The sequence below is a fragment of the Pelmatolapia mariae genome, linkage group LG10_11, assembly GCF_036321145.2.
Source record: "Pelmatolapia mariae isolate MD_Pm_ZW linkage group LG10_11, Pm_UMD_F_2, whole genome shotgun sequence".
In the NCBI taxonomy this organism is placed as follows: domain Eukaryota; kingdom Metazoa; phylum Chordata; class Actinopteri; order Cichliformes; family Cichlidae; genus Pelmatolapia; species Pelmatolapia mariae.
This window is the reverse complement of record NC_086236.1, coordinates 66,540,955-66,568,087: the sequence shown is the minus strand read 5'-3', so window position 1 is coordinate 66,568,087 and position 27,133 is coordinate 66,540,955. Positions and strand designations below refer to the sequence as shown.

At 38.7% G+C, this 27,133-nt stretch overlaps 2 protein-coding genes across 4 annotated transcripts; one reads left to right on the top strand and one right to left on the bottom strand.

Annotated features, from left to right (window-relative positions):
- Nucleotides 1–10,669: 10,669 nt before the first annotated feature.
- On the bottom strand, nucleotides 10,670–14,434 carry LOC134637142 (C-type lectin domain family 12 member B-like). Of its 3 annotated transcripts, none has more exons than XM_063487491.2 (7): nucleotides 14,320–14,434; nucleotides 13,864–13,938; nucleotides 13,337–13,462; nucleotides 12,382–12,783; nucleotides 12,135–12,295; nucleotides 11,892–12,004; nucleotides 10,670–11,796 (listed from the first exon to the last, which is right to left on the bottom strand). In XM_063487491.2, exons 1-7 carry the CDS (start codon nucleotides 14,384–14,386, stop codon nucleotides 11,670–11,672), a joined length of 1,071 nt encoding a protein of 356 aa, XP_063343561.1. In that variant the 5' UTR covers nucleotides 14,387–14,434; the 3' UTR covers nucleotides 10,670–11,669. The 3 variants fall into 3 exon arrangements, with proteins under 3 accessions (XP_063343561.1, XP_063343564.1, XP_063343563.1); XM_063487494.2 differs by having other exon boundaries at nucleotides 10,670–11,780; XM_063487493.2 differs by lacking the exon at nucleotides 14,320–14,434 and adding an exon at nucleotides 14,027–14,068.
- Nucleotides 14,435–15,597: 1,163 nt separating this feature from the next.
- nes (nestin) lies at nucleotides 15,598–23,584 on the top strand. Its single transcript, XM_063487557.1, has 4 exons — nucleotides 15,598–16,600; nucleotides 17,547–17,671; nucleotides 19,416–19,489; nucleotides 20,136–23,584. Exons 1-4 carry the CDS (start codon nucleotides 15,770–15,772, stop codon nucleotides 22,970–22,972), a joined length of 3,867 nt encoding a protein of 1,288 aa, XP_063343627.1. The 5' UTR covers nucleotides 15,598–15,769; the 3' UTR covers nucleotides 22,973–23,584.
- Nucleotides 23,585–27,133: the final 3,549 nt, after the last annotated feature.

Below are 27,133 nucleotides of genomic sequence, written 5' to 3'. Positions count from 1 at the left end.
CTCCTATCAACCCTTATGAACTGTCATGGCTGTGTGCAGGCAGGCACGGAGAAAGGACCCAAAATGCAGGACTCGGAGGCAGACGTGGACTCAAAAACGCACAGCTTTATTGCTGGATAGCAACAGAACAGAACTAACCAAAACTGAGAAAAATAGAAAATAAACTAAGCAGGCTGGCAGACAGAACACACAGTAACCTGAGGGTTGAAGACATTAACGACACGACACCGAGTAGGGGAAGACACAGACACTAAATACAAGAGGTGAACGGAGCGAAGAGGAAACAGCTGGGAGACACGGCTGACAATGATTACACTGACGAGACAGGGAGAGCACAAAGCTGAACGCACTGACATAGGACACAGACCTACAAAATAAAACAGGAAGCACACGACACAGACGCAGACTCATAAGCAGGCATAAAGGCATCATGGACAGACAGAAGACTAAGCACAGGCAACCTAAACTAAACATGAGGGCAAGATAACGAAACCCAAACCAGAAATAATCATCATCATCACCAGATAGCTTGAAGAAACAGAATACAATCACAATCAAAACAGCATCACCCGAGAATAAGAACTAATCCATAATGCAGAGATAAACCAAAACCTAAGGAACTCAAAATGCTGGGTCGAACCGACCCAGGACCGTGACATGAACAGGAATGATAATAGCATGCAAACACTTTTAATATTCATATTGTGCAATCAAACAGTTATAGAGGACATGTCCTACACAGCACTGAGAAAAATTAATACAGGAGTTTACTCAGGATGCTTTGTTTCTAATCATGCAATCTGTTTGGGAAAGGCTTTCTGCTCAGCTCCCCTTTGTAAGGCATGGAGGCTGATTAGTACTCATCACCACTTCTTGTAGTGACAGTTTTAGAAATCTTCGCAGTGTTAGACGTGATTACAGGTGGATTTGTGTTTTCTTTTTATTACTCACCGTTTGTGTCAGGAGTTTGTTCCGTTGCTTTGTTTCACTTTCACATCATCATAAATGGTTTTCTCTTCTTTTTTAACTGGAAGGTTTAAAGATTTATTAGTATTCATAAATGATCAAATTATATGACTTTATAATGCCTATTTAGTAGTTCTTTTAACTTTCTTTTATTCATTCATACAACAAAAAACATAAATACAGCAGAAGATGTCCATATAGATATGTACATAACATACACTACTAGTCAGAATTTTGGACACACCTTCTCATTTTATGGTTTTTCTTTATTTTCGTGATTATTTACATTGTAGATTTTCACTGAAGGCATCAAAACTATGAATGAACACATATGGAATTATCTAGTAACCAAAAAGTGTGAAAAACTCATAACATGTTTTTTAGATTCTTTAAAACAGCCACCCTTTGCTTTGATTTCTGCTTTGCACACTCTTGGCATTCCCTTGATGAGCTTCATGAGGTCGTCACCTGAAATGGTTTTTCAACAGTCTTGAAGGAGTTCCCAGCGATGCCGAGCACTTGGTGGCCCATTTGCCTTCACTCTGGAGGCCATCTCATCCCATCTCTCCTTCTTGGTCAAATAGCCCTTACACAGCCTGGAGTTGTGTTTGGGGTCATTGTCCTGTTAAAAAATAACTGATGGTCCAACTAAACGCAAACCGGATGTGATGGCATGTCGCTGCAGGATGTTATGGTACCCATGCTGGTTCAGTGTGCCTTCAATTTTGAATAAATCCCAAAACAGTGTCACCAACAAAGCACCCCCACACCATCACACCTCCTCAACTTGGATTCATCAGACCAAAGCGCAGATTTCCACTGGTCTAATGTCCATTGGTCCGTTTACAGCATCCTGGCTTGCTATTGCATTTGTCTCTAACCATCGGGAGCCCTCACGTTAACTTTTATCTAGTGGAAAAAGGTTAGCATTCATCCTCCAGCTTCACTGTGTTTATGTTATGCTAACATAGCTGTGTTGCTAGCGATCATGTAGCACATCATTATATACCAGCTAGCCCAACTTCAGTAACCCCACAAAGTCACTGCTGTTTAGTTTTCTGTCTTCGTTCATGTCTGAAGTGATAGCAGAGCTGTACGTTTTAATTTTTTTCAGAAATCTCTCAGTCAGAACATGATATATCATGTTTGGTGGAATCTAGCGAGCTAACTTCCTCCTAACGTCTAATTCTGTTAAATTTTTAAACTTTGGGACCTGAAGGGACGGCGTTTTGGACCCAGATTACTCCACGAGGATCCTAACTACGGTAGGCGAAATTCTCAGAGAATCCAAGTGGTGCGGCTTCATACCTTACCAAAGTCGTACTAAAAATTTTTTGACAGATTTTTGAGCACCGTGTACAACATAAAATCGGTTCGAGGTCAGTAAGCACGACCAGAATTCATAAATAAGGCACACCGGATAATAAGGCGCACTGTCGATTTTGGAAAAATTTAAGGATTTTAAGTGCGCTTTATAGTGCGGAAAATACGGTATACAGAAGAAAAGAATATATTGCAATGTATATATTGTTACTGCTAGGGCTGCCACGATTAGTCGACTAGTTATGATGGCGTCAACTATCAAATCTTTGACCACTAATTTAATAGCTGACGCGTCGTTTGAAGCTTTGTAAGATCCTGAAAGACGCAGAAATAAGTTGTACAATTTAAGTGTGTAATACCGGACCGAAAAAGAAGATGGCAGCAATGCATCTACAAGGATGCCAGCTGCCGTTAAACGCCAAAGAAGACGAAGAAGCAGTCTTCGGTATCGTAACGGTGTCCAAACTCAAGGACCGCATCCTTTGGAGGCCGCATTTGTAGGGCGATTACTTGACAGCAACACAACAAAGGCTGTCCAAATTCAAATGCGGCCGAGAAATGCGTCCTCCTTTTCCCCAGATTTGAAGGATGGGACGGGTGTATTCTTCGTGGCCCAACCTATCCCAGAATTCATAGCGCGGCCCAGCCAATTCCAGTTTCCAACAATGGTGGCAGCTACTTAGTTTTAATATCAGTCTTTGTGGATCACAAAACAACCTTTTAACATATTTTCAGGCAGGAATGTAGCTGTAAAACTTCAAATACCTGCTCAATTTATCAAGACATCACATATTTGCAAAAGTGCTCCGACATTTTCAGAAACATTTGTTACGCACTAGCTCGATAGGTGACCGGGAGGTCAAGGCTCACTAAAGCCGGCGAGAACGGCGAACTTCCAGCACATCATTTTCAACCCCCCCGCGGTCTTTCGCTACTCAGATTAAACATGATATATTAGTCACTTAGGTAACTTTAAAATGTTATTGTTTGGCTTTTTTCAGTGTTCTATTTGTTCCTGAGTAAATCGGTTTGACTAAGATTAAAGCTATAATTTTCACACAGCTGAATAAACGTCAAACAAAACTGATTAAACAGAAGTGTGAGATGGTCGAGAATTTATTCCAGTGTCTTGTTATTCTTTAGGGAGCAAGGAGCAGACGGCTACGTTTATTAAACTCCAACGAGACAATCTGCAAATTTTATTAAAAGTTTAATAAACTATCATCTTGTCTTTATTTTTAGTTAGCACATACCTTAAACACTTCAAGCTGTAAGCTAATAATAGGTATATAAAAGCAGATGCATGCTGGTGCAATAAGCTGTACGTTTTATGTTCGATCGATGCATGATCTGGTTAGTCGACTAATCACAAAAATAATCGGTGACGAGTCGAATATCAAAATAATCATTTGTGGCAGCCCTAGTTACCACACATGCTTCAAACTATACCGCAATATGGATTTTAGGCCATATCGCCCAGCCCTAGGTATAGTGTTCATTTCTGTTTTTTCTTCACGTTGGGCAGCGCTGAGTATTGGTTTATGTGTGCATGAGGGCGTGAATGTATGCTTGTGTCTGCATGTGCCTGTTTGTCTATGTCTGTGTGTCAGGTTGGGTCTTAGACTCCACCTCTCTGGGAACATCTCAAATAAATAAATAAATACATACATACATACATAAAATAACATAAATAAATACATAATAATAATAACAACGATCAATCAAGTGGACCAACAACGATCCACTTGGAAAAATAAATCCATTGGGCATGTTTCTTGGCCTTCAGACAATAATTCAATAATCATTCAATAATTCTAGCTACAGTGCCAAATGGGACAGGCAAAAAAAAAAAAAAAAAATTACAAATGAACCCTGACAACAGACATCTGTAAAGGGATAACCATTTCAGGTGATCATGAAGCTCATTGAGAGAAGTGTTTGCAGTGCTGTCAACAAAGCAAAGGGTGGCTACTTTGAGGAATCTAAAATATAAGACATATTTAGAGTTATTTATCAATTTTTTCTTTGCTTCATAATTCCATATATCATGCTTCATATTTTTGATATCTTCAGCATGTATCACAATGTACAAAGTAGTAAAAAATAATGGAAAAACTATTAAATGAGAAGCTTAGTCCAACCTTTGACTGAGAGTAATTAATAAATCATTCTTCAGTTCTGGCTCCAACATTTATTTCTGTTTAATCTCTTTTTTTTTTCAACCAACCTTGGACATTCACAAAATATATCTGTAAAGTTCCCAACCAGCCATAGCCCCTCCAGCATAGCTCACATCAGTTATTGTATCTTGAAGTGGTAGGTGGTGTATTGAAATCCTGAACCTTGATTTTGCAGTCAAATTCCCTCTAATGCCCATTTTATTATTTGGATTTAATAGTTATTTGCTCAGTGTAGCTGTAGTAAAAGTATCTGAAGTTAAACATCATGCAAATGCAACTAGTCTGCGTTACATAAGTAGTTAAAGAGATGGATGGAGGGATGAAATAATACTGAAAATTCCAGTGGATTACAACTGGTAAAGTTCACAGAAGACACACTTATTCTTAACAGTTCATCGTCTTTCAACAGTGTGGATTTTACACTTTTTATTTTTTTATTTAATTAAATACATTTATCTTTACATCTTCTCCCATTTAGTCTAGGGGGGCAGGGTTGTGGTTGTGGAAGTGGTCCAAGCAGATACCCAGACCTCTCTCTCCCCAGCCATCATCATATCATCAAAAAAATCATCATCATCAGATGCCCACGTTACCAGTTTAGGTCAGCTGGGCATCTGAATGAATCAACTCAATATCCTGGTGCAAAACTTTTGGGATAGTTAGCTTAACATCTAACTTGGACCTGATTTTCACAAGTTTTTTTTTTCTAGCCTCTATTACTACAGAAAACACCAGTATAAAACATCGGTATTGTGTAAATTTGCAGTGTTGGTTTTAAAATATCTTCTCTTCTTGCAGTGTATTTGAAAAACTTAACTTACCTAGTAATCGGGATAGTTTCTTGGTATAGAATGTGACTGAAGAATAGTTGACTTCTTCGTCTGCCATCCTTACAGTCCTGCTGAGATTTAAGCGACTGTAGACAGAGAAATACTACTGCGTTACATTTGTAGCTGGTCTGGCCTGAAACTCTGATTGCCGTGTTCTCTGTGTTGTGTGAATGGTGAGAGAAGTCAACTCTCACTTAGCCAGACGGGATGGGTTTATTCTCCCAAAACTATTCAAAAATAAAAACAAATTCAGTACAGCAACTTCGTATGTCTGGGCTTCTGCATGCACACCTCTCCTCAGCAGAGCCTCTAGGTGACTGAGGTGCAACATCACAACGAATCTCATTACCAAATCAAGCTGCTAAAATACTCAAATATACCTATAAACATATATAACAAATTAAAATGCACTGCATTGTGACCATATAGTAACAATTTCCTAATCAACAAAATTATAATTTAGGGAGAACCCATTCCCCAGTGGCAATTTTATATATTTTTTTGGTTATTTATATTTAACAATAGGTTGAAACAGTAAAAATGAATTACAAAAACAATTACAAACCAACAAAAAAATATAACCAATATACATGGCACAAAAATCAAGACAAATTCAGTACAGCAACTTTGTATGTCTGGGCTTCTGCATGCACACCTCTAAGGGAGAGAGGACAATAGCGGACCACAATGAGAAACCACCTGCATGCTCCTATGGCCTAACCTCTGATCAACAAATTACCGTGGTTCAATAAAGTGCTGTATGTTGGAGTCAAATTGTTAAATGTTGCCATTGTGTTACTTAAATTTGTAAGTCTTAGTTCAAACTGTATGATCAAAGACATTCCTTTGTTTCTGTTGACTTTCCCAGCCTGTTGAACGGTGGGGGAGGCTGTAGTGTTTTATTATAGGGACATCCTATCTGAAGGTTCTGTTTTCTTGGTTGGTAAGCTTCCTGCTTTTATTATCCTTTTGGTAAGCAGGAGGTCACACAAACGCTCCCCCAAACACAAACACACACACTCACATGCATACACACACATACAGATGCTCGCACATGCACACACACACACACATTCTCGCACATGCATACACACACACACACACACACACACACACACGTGCTTACACGTGCACACACATACACACATCGTACCTTATCTTTTAGAACCATAGGGGGGGTTTACAATGGGTGGTGCTTGTGTGTACTGTAACTGTTTTCAATAAAAGGTGGCAAGGAAGGCTGTTTATTTGATGCTGGCTAGGAGACAGGTGAGGAGCATTCAGCTCCAAGAGCCTGCTTCCGACCTCCCTTGCTAGCAAGTAAAACCGGTTCCGTCATTGTCTTGCTTTCTTCATGGGGAATAAGTTTCTAAACTAGCAGGGCCTGTGGAAGCGCAGACCCAACACTGTACTCAACAGGGAAACAACAGTTCACACTAAAACATCCAACAAAACTGTGAGACAAAATGCATAAAGGGAGCAAGCAATGTTTGAATCACTTTTGTTTACTGTAACTGTGTTTAATCACTCTGCAACCGGAAACAGTACCGCTCACTCACCTCTCCTCAGCAGGCCCATAGGCGACTGAGGAGAATAGCAGCGCAACTACAGGAAGTGACTCCAGGGGAAGTCAAAGGTCACACAATTAAAAATAAAACTCCCAAAATATAAGTACAGAAAATAAATATATGCACTACACATGTACATAAACAATAATGGCAAACCAAAATAACACTAGATAACACTTGAGGATGGATCTTTGGTGAAATATACATTATTTTTTAATATACCCGTTACACAGTAACAGAGCAAGTTGTTTCTTAACTCATCTCTTACACACGCATCTCTTTTAGCAACTTCTGCTTTTGGCTGACAAAGTAAGCTGTCCATGTCTTTCACTTTATTACACTATTAGGTACACCTTGCTAGTATCAGGTTCCTCGTGGCGTAGATTCAACAAGGTGCTGGAAACATGACTCACAGATATTGGTTCACACCAGCACGATAGCATCAGTAGCACAGTTGCTGCAGATTTGATGGCATTTAATGAATCCATAAGATCTGTCTGATATCAGGTGCTTTGGCTCCTTTGTGAGTGGAATAGTTCCAAAATATTCTGCAACTTCAAAACATGTCCCACATTTCTCTGTAATTTGTTAGTAATTAAACATATCTTAACAGTGAATTTGAGGATGACTGAAAATGAGAAGGATGGGCCGTATCTAAAGATTAGCTGGAAAACAAGCAATTAGAAAAAACATGTAAACTAAAAAAGAATGAGAAAAATGTCCTTTAGAGGTATTTTTCACAGAGTAATGTTTTAGTTCATTATATTCAGCTTCTGATTTTGACCACATAACATGAGGCACCATTGGCCTATCTAGATCTTTATAAATATAAAGCTCTAGATGTGTACATGAGAAAGTCTGTGAATCAATAACAACTGATAGCTTTTTACATCTGAAAAATACCAAACATATTATAGTTGATACTAACAAAATAAACAGAAAGATGTATACAAAACTAATATGGAAAGTATTGAAAATATAAAACTAACCAAAAGAAGTACATTCACTGTGAAAATTAACTAAAAAATCAATTAACACACACTGAAAAACAACATGTGTAAAATGCACAACATGAGACTCATTCCAGTCCAAGCTGAACTTCCCGTTTCTTGCTGCAGCTCTGAGACTGATGTTAACACTTAATCAAGTCCAAATGTAGGGGCCAGCCCTTCCTGTACCTCATTTTGATTAAACACATTACAGCAGCTTAAACAGTAATGGTCTTTGTTCAGTGGTTGAGGATCATTGGTCAAGACAGTTTGCATTTTAGTGATAAAGAAACTGACTGCCCATTGTTCGCTTGGGGAAGTTGGGGAAACTTGCAGTCAGCTGAGACTTAAGATATCACTTGGATGAGGAAACATTTTTCTCACTGAAAACGTGATGTCCAGATGAACCGAATCAACATTTTAGAATGATAAAAAACAGGATTTTATTCAACTGAGATTTTTGTGCCACCAATAAACAGCACAAGGATTGTTCACATTAAATTACATTAACTTTGGCTGTGTTCATTGTTATTAAAGAGTTATATCCAATGCTATGTCATTACACAGATAAAGGTTTTGCATGCTGCATCTGTTGCTTTTATGAATAGAAGAGCCTCATTTTTAACCTTTAATCTTCATTGTCAGTAGATTCAAATTGCGCATGTCTACTTGAAATCATTGATTTTAGAGTCTAGATTCATACATCCAACTTTTTTTCTTCTTAAAGGTACAATGTGGAAAATATCCGTGCTAGATGTTAAAAGGTTGCAGATCATAGCGCATAATCCTAGCTACAGTGGCTGCTGTAGGACAAATAAACTTGGCTCATGTAACAACAGTGTAGGTTGTTACTCCTCCATTTACCTCAGTTATGAATGTGCTGAGTCTGAGGCTGTGAAACTTGGTTATATGAGTCTGCTGAGTGTATCTTTCCTCTGTAGAAACAATCAGACTTTCTAAACCTTTTCTTCACAATTACTCAAGTATGAACTATTCTACTCAACAACACATACAAAAAGTACAACAGCTTGGTGAGTCAAATTTGCTGTAAAAGTAAATTAAAAATACATTTTAAATACAAAACCTGTACAATAGAAATCTTCATCATTTAAAGTTTCTTTAAATAAATATATGGCTGTTATATTTACTGTATTTCTTTGTAAGTTGTACTTTTTGCATGTTGTGCTTCAAAAAACATTAATCATTGTGAAAAATGGGATACTGAAAAAATTAAAGGAACATTTGCATATTTTTAAATTGTGAAACAGCATTTTTAACAAATTTTAAACATGATAGAGAAGTTTGTTGAGAGCTGTGTTAGAAGACAGAACGCTGAGTTGGTGTGACAGGACAGATTATCAAAGTTAATCTGCAGCTTTTTCTTCGGCTGCTAGTTCACCTTTCATCAGCTGTCTGTTTTTTTGGTATTGACATTTTTTTCTTGCTATGACTAAAGACCCTTAAAACAAACACACAATTTTCCTTTTTAATGTAACAAGTTGTCAATATCTTTTTCAGTCTGTTTGCACATATGTAGGTGCTCAAGCTTATTTCAGCATGCACTGCATGACAGACAGTAAAGGAATATGAACAGATGGTCAATACAGAGGAAAACCCCTGATCAGACACACAATAGAACCTGTTATAAACATAGGAGGATGTGTAAACTACTTTTTTTTAGCCAGGATTATTTTTCTTTAAGATCACAAGATGCCCAGCAGCAAACCAAAGTTAAACCTAGTGCAGCCCACTTAAAAACCATAAATACCAGCAGCCCACCCAAATCTTAAATCTTCATTCTAATCAAAATACAAAAGAAAGTGATGTATTTTCCTGAAAAGTTTATTCAAAAACATAAACAACACCGCCTGTTGGTTATCAGTTGTTAGTATTATCCAGCCATATCACCCAAACTTCAATGAAAGAGCATTAAATTTAGGTCAGAATAATGAGTAATATCATAAACTAAACACGTGATATCAGCAGTTTTCATTTACTTTTACATAAATAAATAAATGTATACAAATATTTAAGTGTACATGCTTGTGAGTTATTTCAAACTGAATTTCTGTTTTTACTGTGGCCCATCTGCAGTACTTTGGCGACCCAGCAGGGGACCCCAGCCCACACTTTGGGAGTCAGCTACACCTTGACTGGTTTGGACCCTCTTATGCTTTCAAAAGTGCTTTAAATCCTCTTAGCATTAATTGAACTCACATGTTAACATCGCACAGTTGCTGCTGGTTTGTCAGCTGCAAAAACAAACACTGCAATGGAAGAAAAAAATTCATAAAGCTATAATTCAAGGAATTAGATTAGATTAAATTAGTCCAGATGAACAGAATCAACTTTTGGAGAGATTAAATTAGACATCAGAGGTGACTGCTCTTTTTTTTCTATAAAAAACATACAAAATTCACATGCACCTCAATAAACAATATTTTTTATGATTTTGTGTTTCAAAAGAATTTCCATTATTCCCATCACCTCTCACTTTTTTGTGCCTAGTCTACACATACAGGCATGTGTATGATAGTGAGAGGTATGATATAGTGTTTGGTTAGATGTGAGGACATTTATTGAATCAACACTTGTGTCTGTTATTACTGTGGGTGACCTTGGTTCTTTGGTTCGGGGTTGTTACCTGCTCAAATCTATATGGGTCACACGTTAAACCATTTATTTATATCCTCCAGGCTTTTAATAGATAAGATGTGCTTCAGTAAAATTTCATCTCGTTTTTCAAAGTGAATTTTAGGAATCAAGCAGATTAACAAGGTTACAGACAATGACTGAAAACAAGGACACGCAATATTATCTTGGTATTGAAAACTGTGAACTTGATTTAACAAAGAGTATGTATAAAATACAAAACATGAGACTCATTTAATAAGCTGAACCTTTTATTCTTCTCTGGATCAACATCTAGTGTTGATAGTGTGAAGTCCTAATGTGGAGGCCAGCTCTCCTTCTTCCTTGTTGTGATTAAACATGACCAAGACAAGACCAAGGAGCTGGTGGTGGCCTTCAGAAGGAGTCAGCACAGAGACTACAAGCCCATTATCATCAGTGGAGCTCAAGTGGAGAGGGTGCAGTCCTTCAAGTATCTTGGTGTCCACATCTCCTCAGACCTGACATGGTCTGCCCACATTCAGGTCCAGACCAAAAAGGCTAGGCAGCACCTGTACCACCTACGACAACTGAGGAAGTTCAGGGTCTCTCCAGAGATCCTCAGGATTTCCTATACAGGCGCTGTGGAGAGCATCCTCACACAGAACATCACATCCTGGTTTGGGAATAGCTGTGTTAAAGACCAGAAAGCTCTTCAGAGAGTGATCCGTACAGCAGAACGCTGCTGCAGGATTGCTCTCCCCCCGCTTCAGGACACCTACACCAGGAGATGCCGGACTAGAGCAGCGCAGATACTGAAGGACCCGTCCCATCCTGGCAACCAACTGTTCCAACTCCTGCAATCTGGTAGAAGGTTCCGCATAATCCAGGCAAGGACAGAGAGACTCAAGAGGAGCTTCTATCCCCAAGCCATCCGGGCCATCAGGTTACATTTCACTGTGTGTCATACTTGTATAACTATGCATGTGACGAATAAAGAACCTTGAACCTTGAACATGTTACAGCAGTTTGAACAGCGTTGTTACGTTACACGTATTTATTATACAAAAATCATAAAGCAGTCTTCATATTTTAATATCCTATTTATATATTACATTAATATTTTTATTGATATTAACATCAATATTAATATAGTAGTTTCTGAATATCCAGTAGTCTTCTGAAGTATTTACTTTGCAGTATTCAAACAGACAAAGCTTTCTTCTTGCAGATCCATTGGTTCTTCGCATCACAGCTCACTGATTTAAATCCTTGGTTTTGGAGAGAGATTGCACAGTGACCAGCAGAAGGAAGCTGGTCAATCCAGGAGCTGAGGAAAGTAACAAATTTGTTCAAGGTTGATGGACACTAGTACATTTTAACTAATTTATTCCAAATTTGGGAAATATTTGAATTGTCTCTTACTTATTAGTCAGATTCCTTCCATCCAGCCACTTCCATTTCCCATCTTCAACTCTCAGACCAATCCAGTATCCTTTGTTTTCATTATTTTTCCAACTCTTTTCACTAATAATTTTCTGAGAGCAGAGGGAAAGTTATCAGAGATATTTAAATATGTTGCTTGAACCACTGTTACACAGACTGAGTTCAGATCTTGTTTTTATTTAACTAAGTCTGTAATAAAGAGTCCTGCTGTGCTGTCATTACCATTTCTTCTTCATTAATTGCAACAGCCAAATCTGAAATCTTTCCTCTGCAGTCTTTTTGAGCTTCTTCCCAGGTTTTCCGTTGATCATAGTTTGCATTATTAGTTGCATAGCAGCTAGAATTAAATTGCCAGCCAGCCTGACAGGCGTTACACTTTCTGTCTGCAAGGATGGAGATCAATTAATAAACATCACTGCACACTTCTGTTAAATTAGATATTTTTGTAGGTAATATATTTGGAACATACTGTTATTGTCATTGATCTTGGGACAGTAGGCATCAATGCTCCACTGAGCTCGACTAACATTGAGCTCATTCCATGATGTCGTCAAGTTTTGTATTTGTTCTGTTAGGTTTTTCTTCTCTGCCTCCAGCTCCTTATTCTGAGTCTTCAGCTGCTCATTTTTCTCTTTAAGGTTCTGGTTTTCTTTTGTCAAGTTTGTCACCTCATTTTCTAAGACTTTAAAGGCTTGAGTCAAGTTGTTCATCTGGAGTGTGAGATTGGTTTGGTTCCTCTTCAAGTCTTCATTGTCTAAACTGAGTTTGTTGTTGAGTTTTGTCAGGTTACGATTGACAGCATTTAAAGTTGTTTGGTTTTCTTTCAGTTGGTTCAGCTCAGTTTCATCATTCTCATAAATTAATGTGACATCTGCAAAATTAAAATTAGTTTTTTAAAATATGGTGGCTCTCAATTTATTTATTTATTATTTTACCACTGTTTAAAGTACTTCCTCTTCTGTTCTAATTAAACTGTTTTAGTTTAGTTTTTTTTTTTTTAGATTTATTTAAATCTTTTAGTATGAATTAAATCCACTCAGATAATAAAAATTATAAAATGCATTTTTGTCGGGGAGTCATTTTTTTTAATGCAGAGTCCACAGCTACATTGGTTGTGTCATCAGTTACAGCATAGAGACTTCCCCCATGACTGCTGTTGTATTTCCTTGTGTATCACTTCGCCTTCATTGTTATTATAGAACATTTCCGATGTCAAATTACATCAATAACAGCTTTGTTTGGGATAATTGTATTGTTAGATAAATTTTGAAACATTAAATTGAATTGAATTAAATTAAATTAAACATAAATTGTAAAACATTGTTTAGCATAATTTTCTGTGAAATTTCTTGCTATCAGATCTGCATAATGAGAAAGAGAAAGTACCCTAAGTGTGACTGATGAATGAATGTTTTCATACTTACGGTAGACACCGACTGCTATGATGCCCAGCACCAAAATTATACAAAGCGTGCCCAAACAACAAGCCAACTGCTGATAGTGGCGACATCTGCTGTTTGATTTCTTGTCAGGCAAGAATTCTGCAGAGGCTAAACAACAGATTGAAATATATAGCTTTAGCGTTCTGAATAATTTAAGTTTCATTCAAAGTTATAATTTTGTTTTGTTTTGTTTTTAGTTCAGCATTTTCTTTTTGTCTCACAGCAGTAATTAAAAATCAGAAAGGTTTTGATGTGGCTATCTTGAAATTATTCTGTAAGTCATATGAGGCAATCAAACTGTTAAAAGCACTTGTTATTAGACTTTAAAAACACAGAATACTTAGCTTCTAATAATGCAGTTTATAAGCACTTAATGCTACCTCAAAATCTCCAGTTTGTCAGACAAATAGGCTGATTAGTACTCGCCACAACTTCATGTAGTGACAGTCTTAGAAATATTTACTGTTAGAAATGTTTTCAGTTGCAAGGGTTTTCATTTGACTACTCACCATTTGTGACAGGAGTTTGTTCTGTTGGCTGATTTTGCACCTTTACTTCATCATACACAGTTTCCTCCGTTTTAACTGAAAGGTTAAAAATGGATTAGCAATCACAAGTTATCAAATAACAGGGCATTCTAATGCTTATTTCATTTTTTGGACTTAACATTACAATATCTGTAATCCATGTCAGCTCTCATTCAATGATTTTTTCCCCCTGTCTTATAACTATTGCCTAAGAGAAAGAAAGGATAAACTTAAAACCTTTAGATATGCTTCGTTACATTCTTCTGAAATCTTTTTTCTTTTTTTGGTCATATTGTAATCTTCGGTGCATGTTGCTTAAACAGGAAGTGAAAATAATAGTGTGCGTCTTCACATCCATTATACTGAAAAGACTACATAAATACCCTGAGTTGATGGATCTCTTTTTCTTCATGCAGTACATTTGAAGGCTTAACTTACCTTCTGATCTTTGTCGTTGGTTAGATTTAAATACAACTGATGCGTAGTTAACGTCGTCCTCTGCCATCCTTACAGTCTTTCTGTTTTATTTTTTGTGACTCGTAGACAGAGAAGAGTATTTGAACCACAGGGAATACATGAAAGAAGTTGTTGTTTCCTGAGTTATGTTAAGTCTGTTTCTAACACCAACTTCTGCTTTTGGCTGTGAATGTAATTTGCATACATGTCTGGCTGGAAGAACCTCAAACACTTTACAGTATGATGAAAAGATACCTAATGTGTACCTTAGACTTTAAATGTTGATTTTATATAAACTGTGAAGCAAAACAATTCAATTTATTGTCCCTCAGTGCTGTTTTTAGGAGTTTTTTTCCAACTTGGCCAATAGAATATATATTTCTATCTGTGGTTCGGCCCAAGATATTTTTTCTGACAACTGCTGTTCACAAACACTGTCCATCTAATCTGACTGAGCTGAAGCTGTTTTGCAAAGAAGAATGGGCAAGGATTTCAGTCTCTAGATGTGCAAAGCTGGTAGAGACATACCCTAAAAGACTGGCAGCTGTAATTGCAGCAAAATTTGGTTCTACAAAGTATTGACTCAGGGGGCTGAATAATCACACACACCCCACTTTTCAGCTATTTATTTGTAAAAAAAAGTTTGGAATCATGTATGATTTTCATTCCACTTCTCACGTGTACACCACTTTGTATTGGTCTTTCGCGTGGAATTCCAATAAAATTGATTCATGTTTGTGGCTGTAATGTGACAAAATGTGGGAAAGTTCAAGGGGGCCGAATACTTTTGCAAGCCACTGTACGTCACTGTGAATTTAGTCAGATTTATTTAAAAAAAAAATTGTATTAACTGTTGGTTAGGGGTTTCAAGATCACTTGTTTCAGTCTACTTAATACTGTGAAGTCTAAACTAAAAAAGTATTGAAATTGTGTCTAAGCTTTAAATTCCTAATAAAGTGGGACACAGAGAAGAGGGAAGTATACAATGCTCCATGGCTGAGCTCAAATTCAGCTGGAAAAAAGTGCCAGTGGTGAAAGAGTTAATTTTATAAATTAGATCACTGCTTCTCTCTCTGCCCTTTCACTGCTATATCCACCCCTGCTACTCCAACCCTCTATCTCATTTCATCTCTGCTTTCCTTCATCCCACTTAGTCACTCCATCCATCTTCCTCTCCCCTCCTCTCCCTTTCCAGCCTTGAGTCTCCTCCCTCTCCATCCCCCTCCCCTTTTGTCCATGTGCCCATCCCCTTCATTAAGCCTAGTATGAAAGGAAACCCTCTTGCAGGCAGTTGCATTTCCAGAGTCTCCCAGGAGCCTCACTCTCACACACACACAAATCACACACGCTGTCTCAGGCCTGGATACAGCAATACAGTCAGTTGCTTTGAGTGAGGCTTCAGTTTGTCGTATCTCTTCTTTTTAACACTGACATGGAGCTCCACAGTTTACAAAGGACCACCCACACCAACCACCTGGGTGAGGAGAAGCAGCAGATGCTGAACCTAAATCGAAGACTCGAGACCTACCTGAACCGAGTTAAACTCTTAGAGGAGGAAAACATGCTGCTTGCAAAGGAGATACAAGCTATGAGATGCAATAATCACGGAGCCTTGACACGCAGGAGAGGCCTGGAGGAAGAGTTGCGGCAGGCAAGACTGGAAGTAGATGCAGTCTGGAGAGATAGGGTCCTCACAGAGCTGGAAGTTGGCAAGTTGACTGAAGAACTTCAAGCGCTGGACTTGCGGAGACAGAGGGAGGCTGAAGAAAAAGTGAAGGCCAAGATAAAGCTGGAGCAAAGCAGGAAGGAGTTGGAGGAGGAACAGAGGGCACAGATTTGGCTTAGAGAGAAGGTCAACCAGCTGGAGCATGAGATGAGACTCCTGATCCAAACACATGGGGAGGATGTAGCCCACCTGGAAGCCACACTGACACATTCTAGAGCTACATTATCTTACACATTTTCTCAAAAGGGCAACCATACACCAAATCTCCTTCAGTTGGGACATGAATACTCTCAGAGTGCCACCAGAGCATGGCAGGAGGCAGCAGAGGCCTATCAGGGCCAGCTGACTCGGTTAGAGGAGTCACTTAACCAGGCCGGGAGCCGTTTGACCCAAGTGGGCCAGGAGAAACGTGAGAGCCAGCTGAAGCTCCAAGCCCTGGAGAAGGAGATCATCTCAGCTCAGGAAATCAGACAGCATCTGGAGAAAACTGTTGCCCAGCAGACAGATAAATACAGCCAAGAGATGCAGCAGCTCCAGGTGAGTGAAACAATCCATACATGTTGGGATGTAACAGTTATTACAACAGTTGCAATAGTTGAATGTACATGATATTCAATCCAATTATTACCCTTTGAAACTGAAAATTGTTCCGCATATTCACACATTAGGCAACTTCTGACTGGTTGGAAAAGAATGCCAACAAAATCTTTGGGTGTTGGTTGTGAAATATGCAATAAGTCATTGTGGTTAATGTCACAGTCTAAAATAACAAACGGACAAACCACAGTGGAATTTGAACATGTGATAATTGGCAGACTCGTGACAGCTGGACAAAATAGAGTCTGTGGATATCTACTGTCACTACATTTGACTAGCCATGTCCTAAGAGATCAAATACTCAGTAAAAAGAACAAGAATACTAGATACATTTTTTTTGAATATATATTTTCCTGGAAATATTCAAGGCCTCCAGCAAAATATGCAAGAAGCTCCACTAAAGGCTTTCGGAAGCATTTATGAGTCGTCCCCCCCCCCCCCAAGGGATTTTGCTCCCTTGGCATCCACATTTTATATGCTGATGAAATGAACACATTTGGTTATGAAAGCAACTGGGGGCTACATATTTATGGGCTGGGGTTGATGGGATTAGTTCTGGGTCACAGTTAGGTCTGAGGGGTGAAGCACCCACACTAAATACTTTTTATGGCATTGCTGCTTTTTCTCCCACTGAGGTCCCAGATCACTAGCAGGCAGTTATGTTGCTTGTAACAGTGTGTAAATCTAAAAGCACACTAGTGTGATAAGTAAAACAGTTTGAATAACTTAGATGCAGTAATAATAAAAGCCTGTAAACAATCCACCACATATAACAAGCAAAAGAACAAAGGAGATTTAGTCTTACTTAATATAGCACAACACTGAATTCTTTTCCAATGCTTTTTTTAACCTCTTCCTTTTCCTCTTCTGCTTCCTGTTTTGGCAGGAGCACTTGGAGGCCTTAGAGGTGGAGAAGCACGAGCTTGGTCAACAGATCGATCATATCACGATGGAGAACCGAGGCCTGATGCAGCTGAAAATGTCTCTAGGTCTCGAAGTAGCAACATACAGGTACACTGAACTGCCTGTTGCACTGTCAATTCTAAAGCACCCTTAACACTTATTTTTCTACCTGATAGTAGAAGTAGAAGCTAAAGTGTACTTTACCTTAGAAATGAACTTTTTTACTATTTTTTTTCATGAGTGTGTAATGTGTCAAAACCATGGGTTACTTTGCACATGGAGTATCTTTCAAAGTGAAATAAAGTTTGTTCTATGTGCTTCTGTAACAGAATAGAATAGAATATAAGATTAGTGGTTACAAAATTATAATATTTATCTGTGTCATATTTTAGTGAGTCATTATTATTTCATCAGCAGTACTACCTGATTTTGCAGTGCCACTATTCCATGAGGTTCACACAGTCTTGCAGAAGGTCTGCTGTTTTATTTATTAATAAAGAGACTGTCTAATGCCGTGTCTGCCAGCCCCCCTTTCCTTCTGTATTATCTGTGGCTGAAGATGCTTCATGCTCTTTGTGATTTAAAATGAAACATTAGACTGATCTGCATACGTTTTCTATTTAAAGAAGTCAGCCTGTGCATTGACTTAGACATCCCATAATCGGGTTGCTGTTATATAGCATCAGTGCTTTACAGTGCAATGTGAAAACAATATTGCTTCACCAGGTAGGGTGATCTGAAACACTGAGCTGCTTGATGTCAGACAGTTGGGGCTGCACCTTGCAGTTGATTTTGACTTGCTTAGAGGCAAGTGCAGCTTCATGTGTTTTTGATAGGTGTTCGAAGAATCTCACTAAATGGCTAAATTATCATATTTCCAAAATCAGTTTTCAGAAAGAGTCTTTGTCTGTAAATTGGTTATTAATGCATAAAACAATCAATGTTTTTGCTTTCCTGCAAAACTCTAAGAATGAACCAAACTGACGTGGAAAAAATATGATTTAAAGATTTACTTAAATAGGTTTTGAATTGCAAACTGACTCAAACTCCACATGCATACAGCTTAGCTATTAGCTCAGTTTACCATATAAACTATGAGTTGCATGATTAATTTAACCCACTTAGAAGCTCAGTAACAGGGTATATGTTGTCTCTACTAGTTAGAGAAACTGACAAAGAAAAAGATGCCCGCGGAGGGAGCAGCCTGTCTGGAAGGTCATTTCTTTGAAGCAGCAGCCTCTGTTGCCTTGAACTGAGTAACTTATCCATTATGAAGCTCTATAGCCCACGTCCCCACCCCACCCTCAAAATATTGACCCTCACCCTTTAGTGAGAAGCTACCAATTTCTCAGCTATGGGAGTCTAGAATTACAGCGCAGGGGAGCAGATGGAGACAGGACATTACTAGAGGACAAATCTGAATGTCATTTATACCATGTTCAATTGTGATTCTATGCCAAAAAGAAGAAATTATTTTGTAATAGAGAAATTATTTAAGTATGTGTTGGAATGGAAACAACAGTGATCCACCCATGAGAATGGAAACAGTTGTATTAGTGCTGCATGGGTTGCTTGTAAAATCTGCTGTCATCGTATGTGTGTTCATGAGAGTCCCCTCTGTTGTTGTGTATGTGAGGAGGTTTGTGCACTGCAGATGGCTCTTCAATGGCACTGCCTTTCCTTCATTACCATAACAACAGACCTCAGTCTTTTCTTTCTGCTTAAGAACAGCTAGAGTCTCCCTTCGCTCCTCTTCCCACCCACAGCTCAATGTGCAGCATCATGTTTGCATCCTCCAAGTCTTATCCTGGAACCTCAGGACATAATTGTGTCTTGTTGTCTATCTCCACAGAGCTTTGCTGGATGGTGAAAGCCTGAGGGGAGATGTGTCTGTGTTAAATCAGCCAAGAAACATTTCCATCACAGGTAATTAAAGTAAACTGTATTAACACATCCGCAGCATCATCACCACAGATTTTACCTCTGGCTTGTTTAGAACCACAGCATGTCACATTAATCCTCTTGCTTTTGTCCACTCTTCTTACTACTTTAAAACTCATCCTTTCTCGAAGTATAGCTGAAATTATTCTAAGTAAAGGATCCTCAGAGAGGGAGACATGTTTGATTCAGTTGGTAATCACATTAGTCTCACTGGAGACTGGTGCTGGTGGGGGGGCTTGACTAAAAGGGCTGAGGTAGGCACTTTGGGTCTTGTAATGCAAGCCACCTATGACAGTCCCCAAAGGTTATTGAGCCATATGGCTTTGCTTTCCAGTAACTTAGACAGCAGAGAAAGGAAACTGCGATCAATATCTCCCCATTAGTGTCCAAACCCGGTTAACAATATACATTTTAATAACCCTTTGTTGAGGCCAGTTTTCCTCAGAAAATTACACACACTGACTAATGTTTTGTGGAGATACCTCAGCATGTAGAAAAACTGTCAGGATATCTTAAAGGATTAGGTTAGTAACATTTAAATGACACGTGTTGAAATGATTGTTGTACATCATTATTATTACAGTAGCTAAGGTCATTGTGTATTCATGAGCTGCGCTCTTGTCTTCCACAGATGCAGTTTTCAGTTCTCAAGGGGTTAAAAAGAATTACCAGACTCAGCTGTCTGCTAGCCGCAAAACCACTTCTCTCTCATCTATTCGCAGCATAGCAGAACCAACAGTAATGTCTACCACTCTATTTTTAAGCAGAAAACCTGTAACCTCAAATGAAACACCAAAGACTTCAGAGAAATGTGCTGATACTGATGCAAGAAAGGCAGAAACATGGGAGACCCCTTATCCAAAAATAATGCAGGATGGAGCTGTTGAAAATTTTAGACCACAGGAAGTTTGTGAAAAAGTCACGTATGCTGAGCCTTTGTCACCTCCTAATGAGCCAGAAACTAATGCTAAAGCACCATCAGGGGACGAGGAAGCGGACTGGAATGATGTTGATGTTGAATGTTCTGATGAAAGGCCAGTTGTTGAGTCAGTTGTCAGTTGTCAGGTTGAATCTACCCTCAGCACTGAGCAATCCTTCAATGATGAAGTTGGCCGTCACCAGTTTACAGCACCCAGCTATACACCATATCATGCAAATTTGAAAGAAGAGCCCAGCAGTTTCCCAGATGAGTCTGATGAGGATGTAGCTTTGTTAGGGGAAGCTGAAGAGCAATATAAGCAACAGGATCCACTTGATGCATGTGTAAGGGAAGTGTGTACAGACAAAGATACAGGGCATATTCAAGAGGAGAGTTCAGATTCTGAAACAGAGGCAGTGATCGAACCGACACCCGAATCCAGGCCTAGCAGCCCAGAATCTCAATGTGAGCCTCCAGAAAGTGTTTTTAATCAAGCTGTTGATAAAAATTTAGATGTAAATGTGACAAATGGAGTTGATCCAGCTGAAATAAAACAAGAAATAAGTTGTTCTATGATAGAGACAAACCAAATGGATGTCGAAGATAAATTATACCCTGACGGAGAAGAGATGGATACATGGGATAGTGTAATAGAAAGGAAGACTGATGTAAAGAAAGACGATTGCATTACAAATGATGAAGTAAAAGGACAACATGCTGAACCAGAGGAGGACATATCAGCAAGAGAACAAGTGAATGAGCAGAAAGGAACCATTATGCAGGATTTTGCTACAGTTGTACAGCAAGGCAACATTATGACTTCTTCCCTGATTAACAAGCAAGCAGATGACCAAGAGCACGCTGCATTAGAGCAAGAGCTTGCTCCACCTCCTGATAATGAAGGAGATGATGATGAAGAAGACTCTCAAAATGTTTCCATGTCTTGGAAGACTGAGCTGGAGGGTGACAGTTATGCTCAGGATAACACTCTGGCTGATACTCGTCCTCTGATCCGATACAAAAGCGATGAGACTGATGCCAACACTCAGGCGTCACACATGGATGAGAGTGAGTCCAGTGAAGGTGAGCAGGAAAAAAAGATCGGAGAGACAGGAACTGGAACGTGGAGTGAAAGCAAGGCAAAGAAATTTGGAACAATGGAAGATCTGTGTGAAGAAGTTGAGGGAGAAACAATGGATGATGAATATAATCTGAGTTACACTCATATCAAAGATGGGGATGATGATGACGGTACAACTGTAAGTGAGCGCGTTATCCAGGTGAATGATAAAGAAAGTGCAGAAGAAGGGATCAGAGATGGCAGTGAGGGACATTCAGATGAAGAAACTGAAGAACTAACAGAACACATGGTACCTGCAAACATAGCCTATGACGAAGAGTTGGAAACGGACAAACTTGTGGAGCAGGAATTAGAAAATCTGTGCACAGACAACTATAGTGCTCAATTCGCGCAGCAGCAAGACGGCGACCAACTGCTATACACGAATGACGAGTCTGACCGTGAGATAACAGAGGAAGAAGAGGACATGTCTTACTGTGTGACTGGAATAAAAGTGAACCATGAACTTGTATCTTCCACTGCAATTATAGATCAAACTTCTGAAAACCCAAGTGTCAGTGATTTGGCGGATATGACGCATCACATAGACACTGTGGATGTAGAGGACATCCACTATGAAGATCAAGAAGTGAAAGATACCCCAGAGAAAAGAGAAGAAGAGGGTGGGCCTAATGTGTCCATGGTGACGCATGCTGATGTAGTAGAAGATCAATCTGGATTTAGCAAATTTATGAGCAGTCCTGAGATGGAAGAAATCAACAACTCAGTGGATCCAAATTCTGTGTTACTCGTGACAACAGATGAGGAAAATGTGCAGGATATGGCAGCTCAGGATGAGGTAAAAGATGCTTTCCCTCTTGAAGTTATCGGTCAGTCTCAAGAACAAGCTGAGAGTGATAAAGATTGCCAGGAGCTTCCTGAAGCTGAATGGGAAGGAGACCCAAGAGAGGATTTTGAAACCAGGGATGAGATTGAACATGATGATAAATGTCAAAAAGTGCCAGAAACCACAAACGAGGGTGATGTTATACACCAGGAGGAGCCCCTTGAGATTCCCAATGAAAGTACAGCTGATGAAAATGGTATTTTTAAGGCAAATGATCCAGCAAACAATGGGCTCAATAGTCTCTTTTCCTCTGGCATAAAGAGTGACTTCTGGGTGTCCTCTTTAGAGAGCGGTGCCACCTGTGAACCAGATGATGGCTGCAATGAAGCAGCTGAGCAAACTAATGAGAATCTGGGATTTGTTGACAACCTAGTCTGGGAGATTACAGAAAACCAGAATGCCTTTAACGGCAAGTCCAGGGTGGATATTGAGTCCGCGCTCACTACTAAGAGCGAGCAGGAACAAATGCGTAAACAAGTAAAGCAGGTGTTGGGTAGAAATGTTAGTGAGGGGGAGTTGGTTCATTCTGAGGAGTCTGAAGCTGAAGCTGAATTGTGGTCATCTGGGGAGGAACCAGCATAAAAAATCAGTGAAGTTTTAGATGTAGTGTTAGTCAAAAGTGTGTTTTCTTTAAAACCAAAGTTGTGCCTTGGTGCGCTCCTTAGTGACGCTAACCACCAATGTGCCAATTCTGTCTACAAACATACTGAGCACTTGCCGTGTTTCACGTTTTCCTCATTCCTAATTGTTTAAAGGTTTCAGTCAATTAGTGTGCATGCTGTGGAAAAAGATTGGGGGCTTTTGCATGAGGGAACGGCATGATGAAAGAACAAAGAATGTCATTTGAAAGTCAAAGCATTTATTGATTGTTTGCTAATCTGATTGTACTGACTAGTGGGAATCAATAATAGCAGAAGGGTAGAATTACTTGTAGAGCTACTATTCAAAAAAACGACAGACAGCTAGTGTTTCTGTTAGTGAGTTATTTCATTTAACTAGACCAGAGTTGACTTGTTGCATGTTTTACACATGTAAAATGAATAACTGGTGGTAAAATGGCATAAATCAGCTTAGATAAGCAGATAGTTGTGTTTGTATTTGGCTGATCTCAAAGAATAAAGGTTTTTCCATTCATGAAAATATATAATACACTGCGGTACAGTTCCAGTTCCAAAATAAACAATAGCTTCTAGACATTCTGTCTTTTTGTCTTTTTGAACTTATTTGCTTGCACAGTGCCCCTCATCCATGCATTTAATTCCACATCACAATGACATTTTCACTGGTGTAAATATACTATAATATAATATATAATATAGTATATATAATATAAGGTTAAAGCTAAACTGAAATATTTTAATGGTCAAGTTTGTTTTTGGTAAACATTATTAACATCTTATTAGCCTTTTCCACACAACTCGGTTAGCGCCTGAATTTATTAACTTTTTACACATTTTTACAGAACCTTGAAAGCCAAATTATTGCTTTAGAACAATAACATTTCATTTTACATGCCTGTCTGTTTTACTCATTATAGAACGACAGGGACAGTGTTCAGCTCTCTTTTGGTTGTCACATGTTTAGTTGAATATGTATAAAATCTTCCTGCAGGCTAGAATCCAACATGAGAAATTAAGCTTTTAATAACAAATAAATGACCAGTAGATTTTATTTGGGTTTAAATCAGATCAAACGAAAACCTGTTTGATGTGAATGAGACAAGCCTCTCGAAAGTGCTGAACTTTTCCTTTAGAGTACAGCTGTATTCTTAAGAGAAGGTCAAGAAAAGCAGCTGCTTGCCACCTTCCAGCAACATCCATCTCCATTTCCTTTGGGGTTTGCATAGAAGAAGGGAGTAAAGCTCGTATGTGCCTGGACTTGGCAACAACCCAGTTTTTGCTGACCTCGAAGCAGGCGAGACAACAAAGCACCACCGAGGCTCTCCGCAAGCATGCAGCAATCCCATGAGGCGACCAGGGGAAAAGTACGAAAGAGAACAATGTATGACCTCATCTCCTCTCCTTCACAACCCCGCCCCCACTCCCCCTACCCCCCTCATGTCTTTCATTAGTCAGTTTACCGAACAATGATGGCTATTGCAGTGGGTGCTCGCCTCCTCACTGCCCAAATCTGCCCAATGGGAGATTCAGTTAGGAAGGAAACCGCAGACGGCTGTATTCAGGATGACAAAGCTGAAGAGCTGGAATGGCATTACAGCAGCTGTCTGGCATGCTCCTATTCTCCACCCATCAATAGAGCTGTTCTACCAAAGACATTCTCTCTTCAGTCACTAAATGAAACTAGAAGAAATGTATTAATCTGTTAAGAGGAGAACAGCAAGAACAACTACACATAAGCTGAGACATTCACTAAATAGAGTTGATTTGGGCTTGTGTCCCATCTGTGCATCAATTTCACTTATTTCATCATTTCATTATTTAAGGTCTATTACAAAAGCTATTCACATAGCATATAGTTTTTGCTATTTGATGACTACAAACCAAATTATGTTTAATAATTAAAATGCGACATATTGGTATCTCCCCTTTTTAAATTTTGACATTGCACATATGCAAGTGTCTGTGTAGTTAAAGTAAGCCTGGCTCTGTTTTCAGATTTGAAGAAACTTGGCACAAATCAGCGGTGACCACTAATCATCTTCGTGGTTGGATTTGTCTTTTGATGGCAGCATGAATCATTATATTCCTTGGCAGCTTAACATAGAAAAACCTTGTTGCTGAGGGTTAAACATACTGTCAACAACATGTGTATACTCCATTCCAAGTTTTGACTAACAAGCTCCCTAGTGATCACAATCTGGGCTACTAATGAAGTATTGTTGTGTTTGAGGTAAGTTATCAGCACAACTACAACATGTTTGGGTACCCTGCAGACCATAAGAAACACAAAATACTTTTAGAGCCAGTTCTGGTGGATTTAATTGTTGCCATGTTCCAGTTTCTTGCAAACTGAACCACAGGTACTTTCTCTGGATTTCTGCCATAATTTTATTCTCTAAAGGGAAACTACCTTAAAGGAATACATACAATTTGAGTGAAATTCTTTGTTAGTTTTAATACTGGTAACCAAAGGTCCAGCTGTGACCAATTATTGATTATTGGTCACTGTTGATTAACATGGGGGAGGTGTGTTTCTACATATCCATTATAAGAGAATTGAACTCTTTGTGGTAGTACTTGCACACATGTGCCCCAGTTGTCATCTGCTAACCACCATCCATCTCCATTGATTTACTCTTGATTGGTATGAATAATGGAGGAGCCAGCTACAGAGCCAGACTGAGAAGGAAGAGGTTTCTCCCACTTTAGACCACCTTTACATCATGAAAGACATCATGGACATATGAGCCATATAGCCTAAGTGAACAGATGGTGCCAATGTTAAAGTCCAGCAAGAGATAAATCAACACTCATCCATTGTGTCACATGCAGCTGTCTTTAAAATAAATGTATGAGACACAAGCCAAAGAAATTCAAGTGTCTGTTTTCTGAGGTCATCAATTTGCTTTTCAAATTCAAACAATCAATTTAATATTGCTATTAGATATTGAACTATGCTATCTTTGATTTTATCCTTAATCAATCCCCCAAATGGAAAATGGTGATGTGCACAGAGTGTTAACTTGCATAGTATCAAAGGATGTCATCAATAATATCAATGAATTCAACAAAATGAATAGGTTTTTTTCTCTGGGGACCATAAATATAAGCACTGAATCTTGCTCAGTTGTGAGATGTTTTGCTGTGTTATTCAGTGCTGAATAAATTATCATAAAACAATGAAAAAGGTGAAACTGCTGGTTCAGATTCTCAACAGAGAATCTCTCACCCACTTTACATTTTAAACACTTTCTCTACGCAGTTGTTTTTTTATTGTCACAAACTAAAGAAATATTTGTCCTGTTAACACTCAGGCCACTGACCTCATAACTGTAATTTATTAATGTGCTACAGTAATTTAGAAACCAAAGCTCATTTGCTTGCAATTAGTCTAACCTGATCATCACATAAAACATAAACTAAATGCTTAAAACATAAATCTCCACACGTCTCTGACAGCCTTAAAAGACCCAACAACTGAATAATCAACAAAATCATGTTACCGTCCGTAGAGATGAGTTCCAGCATGAACTGCCTGTTAATTCACATATACAACAATGCCTGTAATTTAAATGGTAAATGGACTAATTCTTATATATGATGTTATATAGCACTTTTATACTCTGAGCACTCAAGGCTCTTTACACAATTTGCCTCATTGTGCCTCATCACAATTCACCTTTTCTATGTTATGTTTAAATAAGCGCTTTCTAACATTCACACACATTCATACTTCAGTGGATACACTGGAGAGCAGAATGGAGCAGCCAGGGATCAAACTACCAACCTTTAGTAGATGACCTGCTCCACCTCCTGAGGTACACCTACCCCACGTATACAAGCTAAAGTCATGCAAACCAACTCCTTAAACCCAAACTGCACTCATGTTTCACTGCAAACTCAAGTTAAATGTTTTTAGCTGGGTGTGGTCAGTAGCGTGCTGCTACTTCTTGTTAAACTTCTGGAGATCAGACCATGCACAGTATGTTAACTTTCTATGTTTTGTTACATTGACTAACTCATAAGACCCTCTAAAGCCAATATTGTTAGTAAGTCATTAGGTTCTTGTTGCACTCCAATGATCTATTCTCTATCTTTTCTAAGTATTACATTTTTTTTTTCC

Bases quoted from the DNA above. Each gene is read 5' to 3' on its own strand.
- LOC134637142 (XM_063487491.2), bottom strand. From the start codon at position 14,386: ATGGCAGAGGACGACGTTAACTACGCATCAGTTGTATTTAAATCTAAC. The intron at 13,939-14,319 runs GTAAGTTAAGCC...TTAACCTTTCAG, and splicing joins CCAACGACAAAGATCAGAAG to TTAAAACGGAGGAAACTGTG. The intron at 11,797-11,891 runs GTAAGAGACAAT...TACTTTCCTCAG, and splicing joins GGAAGGAATCTGACTAATAA to CTCCTGGATTGACCAGCTTC.
- nes (XM_063487557.1), top strand. From the start codon at position 15,770: ATGGAGCTCCACAGTTTACAAAGGACCACCCACACCAACCACCTGGGT. The intron at 16,601-17,546 runs GTGAGTGAAACA...CTGTTTTGGCAG, and splicing joins AAGAGATGCAGCAGCTCCAG to GAGCACTTGGAGGCCTTAGA. The intron at 19,490-20,135 runs GTAATTAAAGTA...TGTCTTCCACAG, and splicing joins AAGAAACATTTCCATCACAG to ATGCAGTTTTCAGTTCTCAA.